The sequence below is a fragment of the Suncus etruscus genome, chromosome 9, assembly GCF_024139225.1.
Source record: "Suncus etruscus isolate mSunEtr1 chromosome 9, mSunEtr1.pri.cur, whole genome shotgun sequence".
Lineage (NCBI taxonomy): Eukaryota > Metazoa > Chordata > Mammalia > Eulipotyphla > Soricidae > Suncus > Suncus etruscus.
In genome coordinates, this window is record NC_064856.1 from 96086465 (window position 1) to 96109916 (window position 23452).

A 23452-nucleotide genomic window follows, 5' to 3' on the forward strand; every position below is an offset into this window, starting at 1 on the left:
AGAGAGAGAGAGAGAGAGAGAGAGAGAGAGAGAGCGCGAGCGAGCGAGCTTCCCCAAAGACACATCCCAGCATTAAAGTAAGAAAGTAAATCTCAAGAGAGGAAATCCAGGCAACACATGTGCCTGCTGTTGTAGTTTTATTATATATATTTTCAAGAGGAGGGAAAAACAAGGCCTTGATCTGGAGACCAAGCAGTGCCCGGGAATGCAGCCATACCTCCTAGATATACAAAGCATGTACTCAGCCCACTGAGCTAGTTTTCCAGCCTATAAAATAGTTTCTAAATCATCTCATAAACAAGGCCAAGTGAAAGCTAAGTCTGGGGCAGAGAACTTTCAGAAAAAATGAGATCCTAGTTCAGGGGTCTCCGTTTGCAGCTCTCCATACAACATGTTGTGGCCCTGCCCTAGAGGAATCTTTTGTTTTGTTTTAGTTGTTTGGGTCACACACACCCCACCCCCACCCCCAATGTCCAAGGCTTACTACTGACTTTGCACTCAAGGATCACCCCGACTTTGCCTCCTGCGGCCCCCAGGTAAATTGAGTTTGAGACCTCTTCCCTAGTTCCTGCATCCACTGCTACAAGAGAAATGTGGCCAGAGAACAAATTCAAAAGGATCATGCATAGCAGGCCCAGGCTGGATGGAGGTCTGGGTTCAATCCCAGTATCATCCAATTCCCTAGTACCACTGGGAAGGATCCCCAAGTTCTAAGGGCTACGGCCCTGGAATAAAACAATTTAAATAGACAAAAGGTAAAAAGAAAATGGTAACATGCCGAAAAGGTGTGTTTAAGTGCACAACCCCCCCACCCCCCCCGCCACCCGCCTTAGTTTTTAGGAACTTTTCTTATAAGTTGCTCTTTAAAGGAGCTGCAGATTCTAAGTGATGCCATGGGTACAGGTTCACTTACAGCCAATTTAGTAAGTGCTCCACAGTTAATTCTGTCAGTCTCCCTCCTACACAGAAATAGATGGGGCCCCATGGGGTCCAACCCCCCGGCCCCCACAGTGCTCTTCTGCACATCTTTTTTATTCTCTAGCACACAGAAATAGAGGAGTACATCCCAGAAAACTCCTGGGGAAAAGGAACGACAGTTCCTCTATACTATGTCTAGAAAAATCAGGCTCTAGCTTCCCATTTGGTTATAATTTTTTTTTTGGGTCACACCCGGCGGTGTTCAGGGGTTACTCCTGGCTGTCTGCTCAGAAATAGCTCCTGGCAGGCACGAGGGACCATATGGGACACCGGGATTCGAACCAACCACCTTTGGTCCTGGATCGGCTGCTTGCAAGGCAAACGCCGCTGTGCTATCTCTCCGGGCCCTGGTTATAATTTTTAAGTTTACTTCTTTCTGACTAATCTCAGTAATCATCTAAAACAAGCTGTTTCTTGAAGTTGCAAACCTATATTCATCTATCCCTCTTGGTAGGGGAAAATGTTCACATATCGTAAGGTCATTCTAAAAAAGCAGTTTGTCTCGAGGAGCTATCAAGGTACTGCAGAACTCAGAAAAATCTACGTGGTGTGCTAGAATGTTACAGTAGTGGCAGTTGATGATTCAAACCACCCTAGACAGATGCCCCTGGAGATTCCGCTGTATGAGAAGCATCAGCAATTACTGATGAAGAGAAAGGAGTCATTCCCACCGAGGCCAGCCGGCCTGCCATATGTGTGTGAAGCCATCTGCATTAGCTGTCTGCGGCTACCAGAGCGAGTCACCACAAACAGAAGAGATTATCATAAACTGTTCTTTGTGTCTGCAGGTGAGAAGTCCGACATGGGTCTCACGGGAGAAAATGAAGGTGTGTTCTCAATCAAAGGGTCTATTGACTGAATTCCATTCCAACAGTTCTAAGTAAGAATCAAAGACTTCGTTTCCATGTTGCTGTTAGCTGAGGCCACTCCCCTCTTCCTCTTCTACCACTGTGACTCTTTAGCTGACCCTTTTTGCCTTTCTCTCTCCCCACCGTTAAGGCCTTGTGATTAGATTAGGCCTACCCACATAATTGAGGATAATGTGCCTGGCTTCAAATCTGCAAGCTTAATCACATCTGCCAAATTTCTCTTGCTACAAATGAAGTAAGATATTCATGTGTTCCAGGATTTGGATGTGGAGGTTTGGGGCAGGCTATTATTCTTTCTGTTCATCTGACCAAGACCATCCATGCAAGTTAGCCATCAACTCAGCACTGAAAACAGTCAGAGTGGCCCAGTCAGATGAACTTCATACTGGATACCTGGAACTGTGAGAAATCAGTGCTATTTTAAGTTTTCAAGTCTGCAAACTTGGGGGGGAGGGGTTTGCAAGGCAGCAAAAGTTTATATAGGGGCCAAGGCTCCATCACATCCACTTCTGTGGTGTCTGCAGCCCTAAGCTTGAGTAACAGGGCTTCCCCGCACCTCTGCTTCAGTTCAGGAAGAAAGCCTAAGAAGTCATTAATAGTTTTTAGTTTTCAAAATCAGTAAACAAATTCAATTAACTTCCAATTCTTCTTCCAGTTCTAATCTAGTAATTATTACTAAAATTCAACCAAAATCAGTCTTATTATCAGAGGATCAAAGAAACTTTCTGATTTACAACCAGAAATGAGATACATTAAAAAATTTGTGTATCAAAAAGTTGCTGGGGCCGGAGTGATAGCTCAACAATAAGGCGTTTGGGCTGACCCAGGACAGACCACGGTTCAAATTCCCCCTACCCCGGCATCCCATATGGTCTCCCCAAGCCAGGAGCAATTTCTTTTTTTTTTTTTTTTTTTTTTTTTTTTTGTGGTTTTTGGGTCACACCCAGCAGTGCTCAGGGTTACTCCTGGTTCCATGCTCAGAAATTGCTCCTGGCAAGCATGGGGGACCATATGGGACGCTGGGATTCGAACCGATGACCTCCTGCATGAAACACCTTACCTCCATGCTATCTCTCCAGCCCCCAGCTAGGAGCAACTTCTGAGGGCATAGCCTGGAGTGACCTCTGAGCATCACCAGATGTGCCCCCCCAAAAAGTTGCATGTGTGTATAAGAAATAAGAAATTCATATAAGAAATTCACATAAGAAATTCATGTAAGCTTTGGGCTACAGAGCCTGTTAAACAGGCAGGGGTCTCTAACTTGGATTAATATACATTTTCTCAAATGGACTCTCCCTCATATACACTGATACTTAAAAGGCCTGGAAAACTTCAGTAGAAGGAAAATGCCAATAGCAACTTAATGTCTTTTTGGCTCTTTTGACTGAATTCCCTGTGCCTGGGTCTTGCCTATTAATTGAATGCTATTCAGATTCCATCTCAAAAACAAATGAGGATGGAGACCAGAGGCCTGCCTTGCCCAGACTGATAAGAGCAGCACAGTGCAATTAGAGCCAAACAGCTTTGTTTTGGAATGTAATCACCGCCCCAGCCTTTTTCCCAATGGGATGGCCACAGTGTAATTACCTCTTCAGGCCTCATTGTTGGGGAATGTAATTCTTTTTTTTTTTTTCTTCTTGTTTTTGTTTTTTCGGGCCACACCCGTTTGATGCTCAGGGGTTCCTCCTGGCTAAGGGCTCAGAAATTGCCCCTGGCTTGGGGGGGGGGGGGGAGACCATATGGGACGCCGGGGATCGAACCACGGTCCTTTCTTGGCTAGCGCTTGCAAGGTAGACACCTTACCTCTAGCGCCAGCTCGCTGGCCCGGGGGAATGTAATTCTTTTACAGGGCCCACTTTGGAGGAAGAAGGGAGGTACAGAATTCACAGAATGCAAAAGAATTTGCAGCCCCCTCCCCAATGGTGATATTGGGAGCTAAACAAAGTATTTCTATGCTCTTTAATTAAATAGCGCTGCTTCCACTATAGGTTCCAGCCTGATTTTCTATGGACAAGGAGCCATCCATTCCCCAGCAGAGCCTGACTTCCAGTTCCCATCATGTAAAGTCATAGCTGAGGTCTTAGGGAAACACTCCATCTCTTTATGGCTCTGCTTCCTCGGTCAGAAAAAACGAGTACTCTTAAGAAAAAATAAAAAAAGAAAAAAATAAAAAAAGAAAAAAAAGAGGGGCAGGTGAGGTGGCGCTAGAGGTAAGGTGTCTGCCTTGCAAGCGCTAGTCAAGGAAGGATCGCGGTTCAATCCCCCGGCGTCCCATATGGTCCCCCCAAGCCAGGGGCAATTTCTGAGCGCTTAGCCAGGAGGAACCCCTGAGCATCAAACAGGTGTGGCCCAACCCCCCCCCCAAAAAAAAAAAAAAAAGAAAGAAAAATGAGTACTAACCTAAGAGGACATTACAGGAATGCTGTGAGGGTGAAATGAATTCATATGGCAACAATGCTAAGAAGTAGTCTTGGCATACAGTGAGTACTTTGAAGCACATCTGAAGCCCCATTCATAGTCACTACACTGCAAATGTGATGCAATTCTAGTTCATGGATGAATCCAAGTTTGAATTAGTTCCTTCTTCCCATTCCTTTGCCTCCCAAAAAAGGTATCTTCAAATTATTTTGCCAGTTCAGCATTGGGGGTGATGTTTTGAATAGTTTGGCCAAACATTTTTTTAGTTTGAAGAAACGCCTTCCCAACAGTGCAGGTGTTCAGACACTGTTTTGAATAGTTTGGTTGAAAAAAAAAATTTTTTTTTCCAGTTTGAGGAGATGCTTTCCCAATACTGCAGGTGCTCAGACACTGCCATAGAACCATCACAATCTTGGAGCTACTTGCCTGTTTGTTTTAAATTATTCTTAAATGTGAAAGTGACCAATATTTTCATGTCCTGTCCATAATTTATGTTACTAGTCTAGGGAAACTACAAGAGAAGTGCTGTGAAATTTTATTGTTGGTAAAAATCCACAAACATCACCAAAGGCAGTTGGCAGTTACCATTGCCAACATAGCAGATTCTGGGAAAATTTGCCTTTCTTTCCAAATTCAGCTATGAAAGTTAATGGCATTTTTGCAGCATAGCCCATCTCCCTGAATTATTTCCTTGTACCTAATGAAAACCTTGAACTCCTATCCAGTTTTCCTTCTGCTTCTTTAGAGCCTTAACCTAAGGGAGAAAAAAATTTGGCTTCTCTTTCACCAGCTTAAAAAAAAAGTCATAAGTTCAAAAAATCCTGACTTCACTTGGCAGGGATTCCTATTCCAAGGAATCATACCCCAGAGCTTAGGACAGAAGCAAGCACACAGCAGCAGAGACCTGGCTCTCTGGCAACCCAGAGACTCATCAATCCTGTAATATGAGGGACAGAGGACACTTTGGCTCTGGCGACACTCAACCCTAGGCCAAGAGAAAAAAACATCAGGAAGTCTCAATACTCTGACAGGTCTCTGGTCCAGTCCCTATGGGTAGACCCCCAAGACAATCAGGTACAGTCTTGCCTTCCAGATGAGCAGCACAAGGACCCTGAGGAAGAGCTGGCCACGTGAACCAGCAGGTGTTAGAGAAATCAACACCCACAGGTTGGCTCTGCTTTGGTAGAGAGGGTGAGAGGTGCTGTCTGCCAACTCCTATGGCATTTCCAGTCACTTTAGAATAAAAGAGGCTACTTAAGGACATGACGGGGAAGGGAAAAAGAGAAGAAAAGCTGAAGTGAGCTCAGAGTTTTGAGGAGGAGGCAATGGAAGGTGGGTATGGGTTATTAGCTTGTACCATTCAAACTGATGCTGGTTTGATGAAGTAGATGGGAGAGCAAAGAAGAGAATGGGCCCCAGTCTTTCCAGGAGTTGGGAGAGGAGCTCTCTTGCTGAATAAAGTGGGACCAGTCTGGTTGCTGCCTTCTGTGGAAAATAACAGCTCTGACCTCCCATGTGAGATTTTCTTTCTTAACACCGCTTCTATAGATTTCTGCATCCTTAGGTGGTCTATTCTGAGGGGTTGCAAAACATGTCAGAGCACATTACTATTCCTAGTGTAAGAGAGAAGTAAAAGGGTACCAGTATTTCAGCAGGTTATGAGAGACCAGCGGGCATCTTCAGCTGGCACTTCTAACATGAGCAATAACGTGAGGGACTAATAAAACTCAGAGATTTCTTGCAGTTCAGAGCATCCTCCGAGTAGAGAGAACTTAAGGTATGAGCATATTGTGAGCTCTCAATCCAGACAAGCTGCTGTGAAGACTTCTGCTCAAGGGAAAACGAAAAGAGGGTAGTTGGTTAAGTCAGTAGAAAGGCTACAGGCCTATTTCTCCAGGGAATGAACGTCCTAGCAGTGCTGACAAGAACCTGCTGTCACAGCAAAGAAGCTGAATGTTTTTTTGGGTTTTTTGTTTTTTTGTTTTTTGTTTTTGAGTTTTTGGGTCACACCCAGCAGAGCTCAGGGGTTACTCCTGGCAGGCATGGGGGACCATATGGGATGCCGGGATTCGAATCAACATCCGTCCTGGATCTGCTGCTTGCAGGGCAAATGCCTTACTGCTGTGCTATCTCTCCGGCCCAATGTACTTCTATTTCTACCACAAAAATGCTGTTAATTTGGGGCTGGAGAGATAGTATACAGGTTATGGTGCTTGCCTTGCATGTAGTTGACCTGGGTTCAGTCCCCAACATTCCATATGATACCAGAGCCTCACCAAGAGTGTAATTCCTGAGTGCAGAGCCAAGAGTAATTTCTGAGTACCTATGAGTATTCATTTGCCACCCCAATGCTGTAAATTTTGAGCTCTCACGGCCCAGCCTTCTATTTCTGCTTCCATTGCAGCATTTAGCACAATACCTACTTTTCTATGCCTATATGTAAGCAAGTGGGGCTTCAATAGACAGCATTCTGAGGGAGGGCAGAAAAGTACATCCTGTTCATTCATATGCTGTCACCATGTACCTAACCCTATTATGTGTAGTGGAGTTATGGATTCCAGACTGGCATACCAGCGAAGCAATCTATGGGGATCACACATTGATTTTTTTCTATTACAGATAGCTCTTTTTCTGTTTGTTTGATTGTTTATTTGTTTCCCCCACCTCCTCCCTTATGGATAGCTCTTGACCAAGAAGAATCCACGTGCTACTGAGACCCAACACATTTTGAATTCCTGCCTTGTATCACCTTTCACTTATTACAAAGCCATTTCCTCACAAGATCCTGCCTGTTCCGGCGTTAATGAGTTTACTTAGAATTTTAAAACATATCAGAACCACCTAGAAGACTCTTTAATACACAAACTTGGGGCCAGAGTACAGCAGGTAGGCTTGCCTTACATGTGGCAGAACTGGACTTAATCCTGAGCACCCATATGATCCTCTGTGAGCCCTCTAAAGGAGACCCTCTGAGCAGACCAGGAATAAGCCCTGAGCAATGCTTAGAGTTTTATTTATTAAACACACACATACACACAATCTGAATCCCACAACCAAAGTTTCTGATGCAGTGGCTCTGGGGTAGAGGTTGAAGTTTTGTTTTTTTTTTTTTTTAGATTATTTTTAGTTTGGGGCCATTCCTGGAGGTGCTCAGTGGTTACTCCTGGCTCTGTGCTCAGAAATTGCACCTGGTAGGCTCGTGGGACCATATGGGATGCTGGGGATGGAACCTGGGTCCATCCTGGGTAGGCAACATGCAAGGCAAACGCCCTACCACTGTGCTATATCACTCCAGCCCGAGGCTGAGGATCATTTGGAGCAAACTTCCACAAGAAGTTGAGGCTAGTGGTCTAGTGAAACTTTCTCTCCACTCTCCCTTCCCCATCCCTTCCTTCCAGCAAGCTCAAGAGACCATATGGGATGTTAGAATTGAACCCAGGTAAGCTGTGCTATTGCGTGGGGCCCAAAAGCCTAAAGCTGCATTTTGAACGGCATTCCTCTTAGCTAATATATCAGAAAAACAAAATAAAACAAAACAAAACAAAACAGTGAAAGTCTCAGGGGAATCATTAAGTTTTTAGAGGCAGACCCAGAAAATTAGGCTACTCCCTGACCAGACTGTACAATCCCTAAGGGCAGAACCATTTAATTTTTTTTATAAGACCCACATTGGTCTGGAAATGTTACACACTTAGAAGGTGCTACACACATTTCAAAGTGCCAGTACAGAGAGGGCACAGGGGGATAAACTCCTATGAAAAATTTCAAGAGAAATTTCCCAGGGGAGAGAAAGAAAAGCACAGAAACACTCGGTGATGTAAAATTTTAAAAGACCACCAAAATCTTGACACATTGCCAATATTCATTACTTCCCCAGAAAAACTTAACAAAGCACAAAGCATTTCACCTTGTACGGTCCCCCAAAAGTTCATTTCTAGCGGACTGGAAAAGAAGGAATAGGGTTGGTGATAGAGTTCCCACTCATAAAAGACTCTGTGGGCTGAAAGACATTAGAAGAGACTTGAGTTCTCTGGGATGAGGGCTGCATTTGCTCCCCAGGCAACCAAGCCAACCCCTGGATGTTTGGATACTTTCATCCCTGGAGCAGAATGAAAGGTAACTGGGTTGATCACTAAAGCAGCAACAATGAATCTCACCACCACTATGTGCCCATTTAGCTGAGTCTATAAACAGCCATCTCAGTTGATGCTGAGTGCTATGAACATCATTTGCTCAGCTGCTGGATACCAGAGAAGCACAGAACAAAAGATAAAGGCCTAACCAAAGAAATAAAGTGCCAAATACCAGTTAACTATTCATTTTATTTTAAGTTTAAGTACACCGTGATTGATGGTGCTTAACACTTCATTATTATTTTTCATTCCCAGATTTCTTGATTCAGGTAACTATTATATATGTGTATAATGTATGTATGTATATATATATAAAATTTTAAGATGTGCTATATCAGGGCCCGGAGAGATAGCACAGCGGCATTTGCCTTGCAAGCAGCCGATCCAGGACCAAAAGTGGTTGGTTCGAATCTCGGTGTCCCATATGGTCCCCCATGCCTGCCAGGAGCTATTTCTGAGCAGACAGCCAGGAGTAACCCCTGAGCATCGCCGGGTGTGGCCCAAAAACCAAAAACCAAAAAAAAAAAAAAAAGAGAGATGTGCTATATCAAAGAACTAAAAAATTAGCTTTAGAAGTCTGGCTAATTTCGCAAGGTATTTACTCAATGTTCAATTGCTTCAGTCCATACTGGTGAGAGTGATAAAATACAACCCAAAATGAAAGTAACAAGAAGGCCCGGAGAAATAGCACAGCGGCGTTTGCCTTGCAAGCAGCCTATCCAGGACCTAAGGTGGTTGGTTTGAATCCCGTTGTCCCATATGGTCCCTTGTGCCTGCCAGGAGCTATTTCTGAGCAGACAGCCAGGAGTAACCTCTGAGCAACGCCAGGTGTGGCCCAAAAACCAAAAACAAACAAACAAAAAAAAAAAAAAACAAAAAAAAAAAAAAAGAAGAGAAAGTAACAAGAAGAAAATTCTTTTCTTGGGGGTGGAAAGGGCCACACCTGGCAATGCTCAGCTGTTACTCCTGGCTCTGTTGTCAGGGATCACTCCTAGAGGTGCTCTGGGACCATATGGGATCCAGGGGTTGAATCTGGGTCAGCACAGCAAGGTAAGGTAAATAAGCACCTTATCCACTATACTATCTCTCTGGCCTTCAAGAGAAGAAAATTCTTATGAAACAGGGTGGTAGTAATAGTAGTAGCAGCAGCTCTACCTTACCCACAACAGATAACAGAATGGTGGAGACATACAGTTATTCATATTATAATAATTACACATGGGAGAGATAAGAAATTATAGCAAAGCAACATTCTAAGTCTGATGTAAATTCTGATAAAAATTTATTTTAAAAGTTAACTAAGAGAAGCCAGAAAGACAGCACAGTGGTAGGGTATTTGCCTTGCAAGCGGCCAACCCAGGACCAATGATGGTTCAAATCCCAGCATCCCATAAGGTCTCCGGTGTCTACCAGAAGCAATTTCTGAGCAGAGAGCCAGGAATAATCCCTGAGTGCCTTATTACCTCTTAAATATAACCTTGTGTCTCTCTCCCGCTGCAGTATAAAATCACACACTGCCTTCACCCCTGGGTGTTATTGGTGTGAGCACAGAAATTTATTCATTGGTTCATACTCTAGAATCTGCTAATGCCTTATAACTGTTCATAGAAATGCTTACAAACTTAAAATAAGTTTACACTACTTAACTGTTGAATCCCTAGCAAAAATAGAGCAAAATAACTGCCGTGGTTTAAATTTCACATTTTTTTTTGAGGGAGGGGGAAATTTGTGTCATCCTTATAGCAGAATGTTACTTTTTAAAATAAACTTGGCTTAGTTAGAAATAGATCTAAGTGAGAGCTGGTACAAAAATTGGTTTTCTACCACTCCGTGGATAACAACAATGCTCCCAGCCTTTTTGGGACCCTTCATTGGCTTTATGTTGCTAGTTTCCTTTGGTCCTTGGGCTTTTCGCAAACTCACCACCTTCATAAAGAATCAAGTGGATGAAGCAACCAGAAAGGACTCAAAAGTTCTGTATCAACAACTATGCACCTCAGAAGACCAGCTAACGCCTGACATCTCCCCTCCTGCCAACTCTCCGCCACTTAAGTTTGAAGTTATCGAGGAGCTGGCGCATAGACCTCAATCTGTGCGCTCGCACCTTGCCAAGCTTTGGAGACGACTGACTCAAGGGTAGCAGATGCGGTGACTGGAAGCCCCACACCTCTTCACCCAGAGGGCCAGTCCACCGAGGCACGTCTGTCCCTTCCATATTGTATACTAAACAGGGGGAGATGTGGGCAACCGTGCACCCACATATTCAATGGAACTCTGGATGAATTTTCCACCGCCTGCCTGAATAGCCACAAAGTTTGCATAGCCCCGAACCAACAGGAAACTCTGCAAATAAATTTAGCTCAGCACAAAGAATCTGGCTTAACCAGATTCCTTAACCTTTCCATGGAACCTGTTTTTGTGCCTGCTCTCAAGCACATAGTTATAGATATATTTTCGTAAAGTTTAAATTGTGATCCTTATTGCTTGCACAAAAGAAAGATCTAAATGGAAAATAGGCTAAACAAAAAATTGTATTTGCGTAAATATCAATTAGCTATTTGTTTAAGAATTTGCTTCCACTCCCCCCATCCTGCCAGGTTCCTCCTTATCCTTCCAGCCATCAAAATGTGCTCCCATTGGTTAAAATTGTTGTACTTGTACAAATCTGATTGGTTTGTGTTTCAATCCTATGTTACTACTCCTCCCAATGGAGCAGGGCATAAAAACCCTGCTCTCCCCTCAATAAAGTCTCTCGACTGGCACACACGTCACCCTGAGCGTTTTACTAACTTCTACAGCTTAATTTTTTAGGTGTTCACAAAAGAGCTTAACACTCGCGAATTATTTGTAGTTGCCTTCTGCCTTCTGTCCTGGTTGAGAGAAAGCTGCTGGCCGGAATTCTCTCCCAGTAAAGGACAGGAGCAGAGGCAATTACAGGGTGTGGCCCAAAAAACGGAAGGAAAGGAAGCGGGGGAGAGGGAAGGAGGGAGGGGAGGGAGGGAGGGAGGGAGGGAGGGAGGAAGGAAGGAAGGAAGGAAGGAAGGAAGGAAGGAAGGAAGGAAGGAAGGAAGGAAGGAAGGAAGGAAGGAGGGAGGGAGGGAGGGAGGGAGGGAGGGAGGGAGGGAGGGAGGGAGGGAGGGAAGTAGGTAGGAAGGGAGGGAGGGAGGGAGGGAGGGAAGGAGGGAGGGAAGGAGGGAGGGGAGGGAGAGGGAGGGAGAGAGGGAGGGAAAGAAGGAGGGAGGGAGGGAGGGAGGGAAAGAAGGAGGGAGGGAGGGAAGGAGGGAGGGAGGGAGGGAGGGAGGGAGGGAAGAAAAAGTTAACTAAGAAAATTTAAATTTATATTAGAAGGTATTCGTTTAAAAAAAGTGGTAAAGGAGACACAACAGAACAAAAAAAGACATTTAGAAACACAGAAAACAAGGAGATTGGCAGACAAAAATCCAGCTAAATCAATAATGACATTAAATGTGAATTAGCTAAATAATCAAATTAAAAGTCAAAGATTGTCAGACTGGTTTTTAAAAAAGAAACCAAAAACCAATGACTGGCTTCCTATTTACAAAACAAAACAAAAATCACTTTAAACTTAAAGATAAAAATAAGATGAATTGGATGGAAAAGATAAACTATTCACACAAAGCCATTAAAGAGTTGGAGTAACTGTATTTCCTGGTAAGAGAAACTACATTAAATGAAAATATTTATGTAGCTAGAGATGTATGTTATTTTATTTTCAACTTTGAGCAGAGGGATAACTTTATAATGATTTAAAAGAATTTACCAGGGCCGGAGAGATAGCATGAAGGTAGGGAGTTTGCTTTGCATGCAGAAGGATAATGGTTTAAATCCCGACATCCCATATGGTCCTCCGAGTCTGACAGGAGCGATTTCTGAGCGTAGAGCCAGGAGTTACCCCCTGAGCGCTGCCGGGTGTGACCAACCCCCCCCCAATAAATAAATAAATAAATAAATAAATAAATAAATAAATAAACATCATGAAAAGATATCATTTCAAACAGACATGTTAGCAGCAGTTTTGAGTAACCAGAAGTAATCCGAGTCTCCCCCAAAATCAAACTGATCTGTTGATATGTTTATAAATTGACCTATATTAATATAACTATTTACCTTTGTATTGTAGCAAGCAATATGAAGTAAATTTGTGCCTGCATGGAGACAAGGTACAGTGGTGAGTAGGAGATTCAAGACACTGGTGATAGGAAAGGAAGGTTGTGGGATTAAACTGGTTTTGGAAGGATAAACCCTGGGCCCGGAGAGATAGCACAGCGGCGTTTGCCTTGCAATCAGCCGATCCAGGACCAAAGGTGGTTGGTTCGAATCCCGGTGTCCCATATAGTCCCCCGTGCCTGCCAGGAGCTATTTCTGAGCAGACAGCCAGGAGTAACCCCTGAGCACCGCCGGGTGTGACCCAAAAAACCCAAAAAAAAAAAAAAAAAAAAAAGAAATGGAGAAACACTTCATGTTCATAGCTAAAAAATTCACACTGCAGGGCTAGAGCAGTAACTCAATAGGCTGAGCCACAAGTTTTGCATAAGGAGACCTGAGTTCAATCAACAGCACCACATGGTCCCCAGGGACTACAGGGAGAAACCCTCAACACTTATCTTGGTACAGTTCCTGAGCACTGATGGCATGGCCCTATAAGCAAAATTAAAAATAAAACACAAACAAGAATTGACACTGTTCAAAGTTGTCTTACACAAAACATTATACAGTTTCAATGCAATCTCCATCAACATTCCAATGACTTTGGGGGGGAGGGGTGTCACACCCGGCAGTGCTCAGGAGTTATTACTGGCTCTGCGCTTAGAAGTCGATCCTGGCAGGCTCAGGGGACCATATGGAATGCTGGGATTCAAACCGGAGTCTGTCCTGTATTGACCTCGTGCATGGCAAATGCCTTACTGCTGTGCTATCACTCCAGCCCCTCCAATGACATTTTTCAAGGACTTCCAACAAATGCTACCATAAAGTCACCTAGACCTATTTAGCCTACCACTTTTCTTTCTTTTTATTTTTTAGCCTACCACTTTTAAAGATGAAAAAAAAATCACAACACCCTCTGGAAATCGTCTTCCCTTTTCCAATGAACAAATAGAAACCATCCCTAATTGTACCCACAGGTTTTACTACCACTACCACCACCACCACCAACATCACCATGACCTCCGAGCCACCTGATGGGAAATTTTCCAGTTTGGAAAATGCTAGTAGAAATGGTTCTGCTCTTTTTTTTTTTTGAGCTAAGAACCAAACAGCAAGATCGAGTATGGCCAACCACCTATATTTTGAACTATAAGAGGGTAGAAAACAACAGGTTGTCTAGGACAGTGCTAACCCACTGAATTATATTTGGATGTGATTGTTCTGAGACCATCAAAACCACATTCCAATTAGACTAGAGAAAGTGCCTTTCCAGGAAAGTTGGGAGTATTGACAGCCAAAAGGCCAATCTGTCTTTTACTTGGACAGCCACACTTAGAGCATCTAAATACCTGATCACAAGTAAGTTTAATGAAAACCAAAACATCTGTGTCCAGCAGACCAAGAAGGCTAAGGGGAAAGGGTGTTACATAATGAGATTTTTCTTAGGTAAGCACTAGTGGGTCATAAAAAAGCAGTCCAAAAGCCTCTTAAAATAAAGAAATTAAGAAAAGAAAAATTCTTAAGATTAGTCCAATTTCTAGGGAGTTCTTTTTCTCCTCTGAGCTATTCTGATGCTTGGTAGGGGAGGCTGACTAGGGAGACCAGGAGTTCCTCTACTCAATCCAATCTGGTTTCTCTACTTAATTGGCTCAGGGGCAGGGTTGACTTCTCAGTTTCAGGGTCCTCCAGTGTTAGATAACAGCACCCATTACTGGGAGAAAGAAATGTGACTAGGAAACACACGTAAAATTCCCCCAACAAATATATATTAAGTGCTCCAAAAACATGAGTTTTTGGAGAGATATTGTTACTATCATTGTTAGAATCTTCTGGGGGGCAATACAACTATAAATAGCATCTAGAGGAACAAACTACTATCTGTTAATGACAAAGGCTTTTAAAAGAAAACTAAATGAATTCTGAATGGAAGCCCTCTGCTAATTCTAACTCAAGTCCGAGCTTCTTGGAGGAGGATGGCAAATGGTGACGGGATCAGGTATTAAAACATTGTATGCTTGAAAGCCAGTCAAGAATAACTTTGCAATTCATGGTAACTTAAAAGAAAAGTGCTTCTGGGTCTCTTGCAGATACAAGATTGAGCCAGCTCTCTGGAGAATTTGTAGAAAGTGGACTAATGCAGAGGTGAGCTGGAAAAGGGCTTTATTTAGACCCCTAAATGGCATCGTGATCAAAGGTAAATGCAAGAGTGAGCTCTGCAACATTCCAGCCCCCGCCCCACCCACCACCTCCCAGAGTGGCACAAGGGATATCAAGCCATTTGTGTATGAAGATCATAGAGAACAAGAGCCTTCTCACCAGTTCTGAGCTCCGTCACAATGGCCCTCAGGGTAGCTTAACCTCTCAGTTTCCTAGAAAGCACCCCATCTGTCTTGCCCTCAAGCCTAGCTCGTCCACCGCCTTCTCTGAGGGCAAGTTGGTCATTCACCTGGACCTGTAGTTGGATAAGTGCACCAAGCATTAGGCAGGGTATGTGAGCTGCAGTGGGTGGCCAAAGTGGGTCAGATCTAGGCAGAGAAGCAGAAGTAGTAAAAGGAGTGTTTCCAGCCCTCAGATATTGCACCAGCATCCATTATCAGGGCAACTAGAGATCATAGCTCTTCCAGGGCTTCTATGAGGTCAAGAAGCAGAACTAAATGGACACCAGAGACAGGGGTCAATGGCCCCACTCACTGCCATCTACTGCCTGATGAGGAATGGCAGAGTCTGGCTGATCTGCCCTCCTCACTGTGTCAAGAACAGTAAGGCTTCCTGGTATGGAGACAGAGGACCTCCTGGAACTCCATTCTCCACTGAGAAGTGAAGAGTTTCCAGCTGGACAGACCTGGAGAGAGGGAGGTCTAGGCAAACCAAGGAGGAGAGGGACAAGAATCCCCCAATCCATTTGTTAAAGAGTAGATAAATGATCCCAAGATGGAGAAATAAAAGAAAACATAGATAATAAATGCACCCAAAAAAGTGAGGTCCTAGAAAGCTTTAACACACCCACTCCGAGGCTCTCTGCATCTTTTGCTAAAGAACAAAAACAACTGCCCCCAGGATTGATAATCTACCATATCCCTGAGTCAAGCAGAGAACATTTGGGGTCAGACCTCTGGGCAAAGAGTAGGGGAGAGGAAGTAGAGACTAAGAGTCATTAAATCAGGGCTGAAGCTTGCCTTGCATATGACCGACCCAGTTCAATTCCCCATATGGTCCTTCGGGTACCAACAAGAGTAATTCCTGAGTGCAGAGCCAGGAGTAACTCCTGAGCATCACCAGGTATGGCCTCAAAACAAACAAACAAACAAACAAAAAAGAATCAATAAATCAAAGAAGGGGGAAGATTCCAACATCCAGCTGTTCCAACAAAATAAAATGCTGAGGATATCAAGATTTCCCAGCAGTAGAAGAGCAGGAGGTGCTGTGTGGGGAGGTGGAGGCAGATGTCGGGAACAAAGAAGGGTGGAGAAGAGCTCTGTAGTGTTGCATGACAGCAAGTGATTATCTGCTGGTGAGGAGCTGCCACATAACATCAGGCAAGCCCCAGAAGCATCAGGCAAGGAGTCACAGGATATGTTTACTAAGAAAGACCAGAGCCCCAATTGGTCGAGGCTGTCAGGAGACCCAGTGCAACCAACTCCCCCGCTGAGCCAACGCCTACCAAGCCCTGATATCCCATGGAGAAACCACAGAGGTTTCTAGGAATAGTGGTTTTGGTGCTGGGGTCCCATATAACATTTCTCAAGGGAGACTGGATGGAGACCCCCACCCAACGGCTGTCCAAGGAGTTGGGTGAGAAATCACTTTCTCCCAGCCTGATTATTCCCTTTAACCACCATAAGACTCAAACTTGGCAAATCGTTTTTAAAAATCATTTAACAAAGATGCATCCATCTATAATGTAGCTTGATTTTAAACCATTTATGCCTTTACATGTCTGAATGTGTAAGCTGAGTGGGGCGGATAGGGAGGAAAGCAGGGTAGACACTCAACTTTTTGTTGAGGAAAACAGAAACACAAAAGATAAAACCGTTCCTTGATTCCTTCTCTAGCTATTGCCCAGAAGCAACCATACACACTGCCTCAAGATCAAGCTCATCTCATGCCTTCGCCCCAACACGATACTGGTTACTGTGCTATAGTCAACCCATAAAACTGCCACTGCGGGCTTGCCCAGCCTGTATTCTGTTCGTGAAGATAGCTGAGCCAGCTTCTCTGTCTCCATTCCTCCTCCTCCCTGGAAGATTCCACAGTGCCTGAAATCTCTGTGCTGGCAATTGCAAGGGTTGGAGAGGTGTTCAGTAAGCTCCTAATTAAATCACAGGATCTGGCTCATGAGTATCTCACCAACCGAAACAACACGAACAAGACACCTTTATCATTCAATTAAAAGCAGAGCCAGAATCTAATTGCTGGGCTAAGAAGCAAATGGCTTCAAACAACCCCCAAAACGTTTCAAAGATGTATGAAGGAAGCGGAGATGTTTGTGAGAAACTGTTTTTCCTCAGTCCCAAAATTTCCTGCCAGAGTCAGGAACTGATGTAAAACTTCAGCAAGTTTCGAGCCAGAGGCGAAGAACCCCTCACAAATGCAATAAGTAAGAAAAGGGAACCTTTCTCTGTCCCGTCAAAACTTTAACAAACCAAATGCATCTTACCTGCCAGAACTCTGTTAACAGAAGAGTGAGTAGCCAAGCCAGGCTGTCCACGTTCATGAAATATTCCCGCATAAGGCAAGTACTCAGGCAGCAAGAAACGCCTACAAGAAGGAACACATGTGAAAAGCTTACTCAAGACTCTCACAACGGAGATATACTAGCTGCCTCCCCTCATGAGCAGAAGATTTAGAACCCTGAAGGCCTAGGAACCCACTGAAGCCTGGGGTAAAGAAAGCCTTCAGCCTTCATGGACTTTCACCACCCCCAAGGAGTCTCCCAAAGTCTCTTGGGGCATGTGTTCTTAAGCAGAATGCTCCATGAGCTGCCATCTATGTTACTATGATCTTTCTGTTGCTTTGCTCCATGATCTCTTGGTAAGTCTTTTTGCAGCAGGACTGAACTGTAGCTGCCCTGGGAAATTATTCCAGATATGGACAACCTAAATTCCAGAGAGACCAGAATTCTCAGGTCTCATAAAGGGCTTCCTTTGGAGAAACCTCTCAGAACCACTGTCTACCCAGCTCTTACCTTGGGACAAAGCGTCCAAGCGAAGGTGCAGACATCCGGGCATTGCGTGGAGCTCGGTGTCTGGATCTGTCACCATTGTCCCTGGAGAAAATAAAAAGACTATACATGAGAGTCACTAAAGCATAACCAGTTACCAACCCTGAAGACAAACACCCTCCAAAGTACATCTCTGCATGTACTTTGCCAGAAATGCTCATTATTTCGATTTTTTACTACATTCAGAAGTGCCCCAACTAAAATCATGAGCATTTAACAACTGTTTGGGAAGAAGGAAGGTTTTCCTTGAGTAAATGTTGTCACAAAGGCTTGTAGCATCTAAAAATAAAGTTTAGAAATTCTAAGAAATTTGAAGTAGATATACAAACTTTTTCTAGATTGAGAGATACTGAAAGTCTCAAACTTCTGGGAAATCTTTGAGGAAGAAAATCACCCAATGTCATTCAACAAATGGTTCTCTTTAAATGAATGTTTCGGTCTTCGATATGGAAAAAAATCACTTAAATGATAAAAAAAACAAAACAAACAAACAAAAAACAATGCATGGGCCCGAGAGATAGCATGGAGGTAGGGTGTTTGCCTTGCATGCAGAAGGATGGTGGTTCGAATCCTAGCATCCCATATGGTCCTCTGAGCCTGCCAGGATTTCTGAGCACAAAGCCAGGAACATCCCCAGAGCGCTGCCAGGTGTGACCCAAAACCAAAACCAAATAAAAAAATAAGCAATACAAGAAAAACATTAGGCAGTCCTTTTATAGATTAAAAAAGACAATAATGAAAAATATCAGAAAAAGTCTTAAATCGAATCACTTAGTATTTAAAATCACATGTGTTTACAATAAAAATTAATACAAATTATTAATATCTACTAAGTTCCAAAACGAAGACTGTAAGTCTGTTAGTCCATTCAATCCTTCCAAGTATCTCACTTGGCATTATTAGCTGTTATTTTACAGAAAAGAAGACTAAAAACTAGAGGGGCAAAAGCCTTTTTCATATAACTGGTAGATGGTTGAAGGAAAGATTTCATGACAATCCACCTGACTCAAAGACATTGCTCTTCCCACCATACTTAACTGCTATCAGAGAGGACAAGAAAAAGTAAAGGCTTGGTGGGGGGGGGGGGTATTTCTAGTATGTTTAAGGAACAATAAGCCAAAGGGCACTGGCAGGAAAAGTAGTTAATTAGCAGCTTAACCAACTCCACAAAATAAATGAACCTCTAAGAGTTTGATCTGGGCTGGTTTTTGAATTTTCCCTTTAGGTTATCTTCAAGTCAATTAGATAATCTTCAATCTGGGCCTAGAACCAAAGTTAACACGTTCATTTTCAAATGAACTGCTAGCAGCTTATGAGACAGAAATGAAGACAGATGGGTTCTATCTTTGTGGAATGAAATGCTGATCACTAAGTGACAAACTGGAAAGAGAAATATTGGAAGATAATCCATTTTAAAAATCCTTATGTTCAGGGCCAGAGAGGTAGTGCAAGAGGTAAGGCGTTTGCTTTGCCCGAGCTAGTCTAGGACCAACCACGGTTCGATCCCCCAGCATCCCATATGGTCCCCCAAGCCAGGAGCGGATTTCTGAGTGCTTAGCCAGGAGTAATCCCTGAGGGTCACCAGGTGTGGTCCAAACCCCCCCCCCAAAAAAAATCCTTATGTTCGGGGGCTGGGAAAATTAATACAGTGGGTAGGGTGCTTGTCTTACATATGGCCAACCTGAGTTCAATCCCTGGTCCAATCCTCTGTGGTCCACCAAGTCCATCAGGAGTAATTCCTGAGCAAAGAGTGAAGATCCCTGGTTGTGGTTCAACAATAACAACCACTCAAAAATCCCCACAAAAGACGCAAGACATTTAATGCTATGGGTTGTTTTTTTTTTTAATCCTTTCTTTTTCTTTTAAGGGTTAGGTTCGGGGTTACTGCTAGAGTTAGGATTAGGGTTATGGTTAGATTTAGAGTTCTGGTTGGGTTTGGGTTGGAGTTAGGGATAGAGTTAGAGATATGGATGGGTTTGGGCTGGGTATTGGGTTAGGGTTAGGTGGGTTAGGTTATGGATTAGGGTTAGTAATACTGCATTTCTAATATATCCAGTTTCAAGTTGTGACCAAAGTTCCAATTTATTCAAAAGTGTAAATGATGGGCCCAAGAGAATAGCTCAAGGGATGGAGCAATGCTCCAAATGTGGGAGGCCCAGATTCTAGCTCTGGAACTTTATGATCCCTTGAGCACCATCGCTAGACATGGCCCTAAAGCACAGAGGTGGAAGTAGCACCTGAGCACCCCCCCCAGTGTGATCCCAAAACAAAACAATGCATCATCAGAGTAATAACTCAATGACTGGAGTGTATACACTTTATGTGAGAGTCCCAAGTTTGATCACCACCACAAATATAGCCTGAGCACTGTACTAGGAACAGTGCCAGAGGATTACCAGGTACTCCCATCACACCCCAAGTCAAAGGAGAAAGCAAAACAAAAACAAACAAAAAATAAGTGAACTGATGACAGCATAATTCAACTCATCAACAGGCATTAAAAACACAAGTAATTATCCTGAGGAGTAAGAAGATAGTTAATGTACAAAGTAATGTACACAAGTAATTATCCCAAGGAGTGAGAAGATAGTTAATGTACAAAGGAGAAGCCAGTGCACTAGACAGCAATTGCCCAGTGCCCAAAAATGAGTCTAGTGAAAATAGCAGAAGAAAAAAACTGGACTCTTACCACCTATTTCATAGGCCTCTTTTTGCTGCTATTTAAACCTAAGAACATTCAATTTTCTTCTGACTCAATGTCTTTCTTCACTCAAAAATGGAGGTGGGGGAAGTAAAAAAACATAGACAGAGATAATGGTTTTATATAGTATTCAGAGATTACTGGAATATATATAAATATATATATATATATATATATAGGGAAATAAGAATGAGACCAGCTTAGTTCAGACACAAACCAACTTTTAGACTGAAGGATACCCGAGGCACTATCAAAGCAGCAATAACAAGGCTGAGGAGTTGGCTCAAAGAGTTAATGTTCATGCTTTTCACACCAGGCCCTGAATTCAAGGAACAGACAGTTCCTAGAATATCAGTCAGTCAGTCAGTCAGTCAGTCAGTCACACACACACACACACACACACACACACACAATAGTTACATTTGACTGCAGCATAACATTGACTCATAATGGGAGGTAAGAGTTAAATGGCACTTCAATAAAATAAAGTGACATGGTAGGATGAGGCTGCAGCTCAAGGGAGGAGCTGAGTTTGGTACAAGTCCTATGTTTGGTCCCTAGGAACCTCCACCTGCACCAAAATGTAAAAACCATGGACAAATCTAAAAGGTGATAAAGGACACAAATGACAGGCCTGAATGACAGTACATGGGCTGAAGCACTTGCTTTGTGCTCAGGCCTCAATTCCATTCCTGACATCGCATGGACCCTTGAGCACTTCTGTAAGTAAGCCATGGCAGAGTGGCCTGTTTGATCCCTGATTGTGCAGGATCCAGCAGGAGCAATACACATCCTCGGGCCCTTGCAAGGATCTGCTGCTGGACACTGCTGGGCTGAGAATCTGAGGTGCCCCACTGACATCCAAGCCTGTCTTGAGAACTTGAGAGACCCCAAACAAACAAACAAAAGCAAAAGGAGTCAAATACACACAAATGAGAGGTTGCTTGTGGAGAAAATAAAGCATTGTCCTCAGGGAGAAAAGACCCACAATAGCAGATCAAATATTAGCCAATCGAAAAAGACCTTGAGGGCCCAGAGAGACAGAACACAGGGTAGGGTGCTTGCTCTGTATACAGCCAATTCCAGTTTGATGCCAGACACCCCATATTGTTTCTCAAACATTGCCAGGAGTGATTCTTGAGTTCAGAGCCAAGAATAAACCCCGAACATTGCTGGGTGTAACCCTAAAATCAAGAGAAAGACCTTGAATACCAGAGAAGTCTGGTTTTTGCTTTGTGTGGTGCCCAAAACCAAGCCAGAGTCTCACACATGTGAACCAAGTACTTAGTAAGCTTTAACCACTGGCCCCCCCCAAACTTTCAAAGCAGAAATGTAAGATAGCTCATGTCAGAACATCCAGAAATAGACAGAGGGCCCTGTGTTTGGGTCCCAACACACTGAACTCCAAGAACACAATAGGCACAGCCCCAATCACTGAGAAGTGCAAAGAGCAACTGATCAACTTCTCAACTCTGCTCTGGTCCAGAGCGATGTGATGTCTCAGTCTGGTTCCCATCACTGTTCCTTCTGATCCTGTTCCTTCCTCCACCTCCCCCATGCTTGTGCTGAAAACCCTTTCCTTTTACACAACTTTCACTTATGCCTTGCCCACACCTCTCCATCACCACTCTAAATGGAGGATTCATCATCAGGAGTTGAGGTGAGGAAATAAATTTCAGTGCAAAGCAGCAAAGGTAGAAGCAGAAGGAGAAAATGGTAAGAAGGCCTCAAAAGGGGGCAAAGGAATTAAGGGGTAGAATTATGATGTGTTCGGAAAACTACACAGACTGTCACTCACTTCAGTGATGAGACAAAGGCAACCCAGCTGCATGAGAAGGTAAAATGAGTTAAAAAAAGAGATCTCTCTCTCTCTCTCTGCCTCTCATTCTTTTAATGGTGCCAGGGGAGCAAACCCAACAGCTCGTACATGCAAGGGAAGTGAGCCACCTGCCCAGTCTTGAGATGGGATACTGAGCCCACAGAGACATTTGCCAGTGGCTATTGGGAGAAAGAGCAGAGGCAATTTAGCTTAGTGAAGATGGGTAATCCAATGAAGTCCACGACCTTCAGGGGATGGTGGTTCGACAAGGCAACCACAACCGCTCAGCTTCAAGCCGAGCAGGCCAAATATGCTGCTCCTATTCCTCCTTCACAGCCTGCGTCCTCACAACACTTTTCAGGGAACTTTTAGAGAAACCCTCATCACTTTCATCAGTCATAAGCTGCCTGTAAGTCAGCAGGATAGAAGCCGGCTGAGATATTAATGGCTTTTCCAGTTGAACTCAGTGCTTCTCTGATTAACACTTAGAGGGGTATTTGAGAAGGAGATGAGGGAAAAAATATCAGACTTTCTTGTAGCAGATTTTGGGGGGGATGGAGGAAACACCCTTCAAAGAATCAAATATCCAAGACAAGTGCCAAACACAAGAAAATGCCTCTCTGGAATAAGAGAGAAACACAGCAGCAACTCTGGATAAATGCCTGGGATTAAGTGCCTCCGAGTGAAGCTGTAATTTAGAGGAATGAAGAAATACACCTACAGGCTGCTGTCTGTATCCTGACCAGACAGACAGTGAGGTTGTCATTACTTCTCGGTGACAAATGGCTTAGACTCAGGCTTTTATAAATGAAACTCTGGCAGCAAAAGGCTCAAAAGGCCAACACACACTTGATTTTGATGACAATTAGACAGTTCTGAAAAAAATAAAATACAATAGTGGCTTCTCCCAGCTCTTGTTTCTTCTTCTGCTTTTCTGTTGCTACTACTCTCCTAGTGGTCCTCAAACTATGGCCCACGGGCCACATATTGTATTTGTATCTGTTTTGTTTCTTCATTTCAAAATACGATACATGCAGTGTGCATAAGAATTCGTTCGTAAATTTTGTTTTTACTATAGTTAGACCTTCCAATGGTCTGAGGGACAGTGAACTGGCCCCCTGTTTAAAAAGTTTGAGGACCCCTGCT

At 43.6% G+C, this 23452-nt stretch overlaps 1 protein-coding gene across 4 annotated transcripts in view; it reads right to left on the reverse strand.

The window, feature by feature from the left end:
- Positions 1-23452, reverse strand: part of AMBRA1 (autophagy and beclin 1 regulator 1) — a 248566-nt gene that overhangs the window by 97823 nt on the left and 127291 nt on the right. For all 4 annotated transcript variants that reach the window (XM_049779573.1, XM_049779572.1, XM_049779571.1 and 1 more), the window contains 2 exons: positions 17751-17831; positions 17223-17323 (listed from right to left, as the gene is read on the reverse strand). In XM_049779573.1, coding sequence (XP_049635530.1) covers positions 17223-17323; positions 17751-17831 — 182 coding nt within the window. The remainder of the gene's footprint in view (positions 1-17222; positions 17324-17750; positions 17832-23452) is intronic.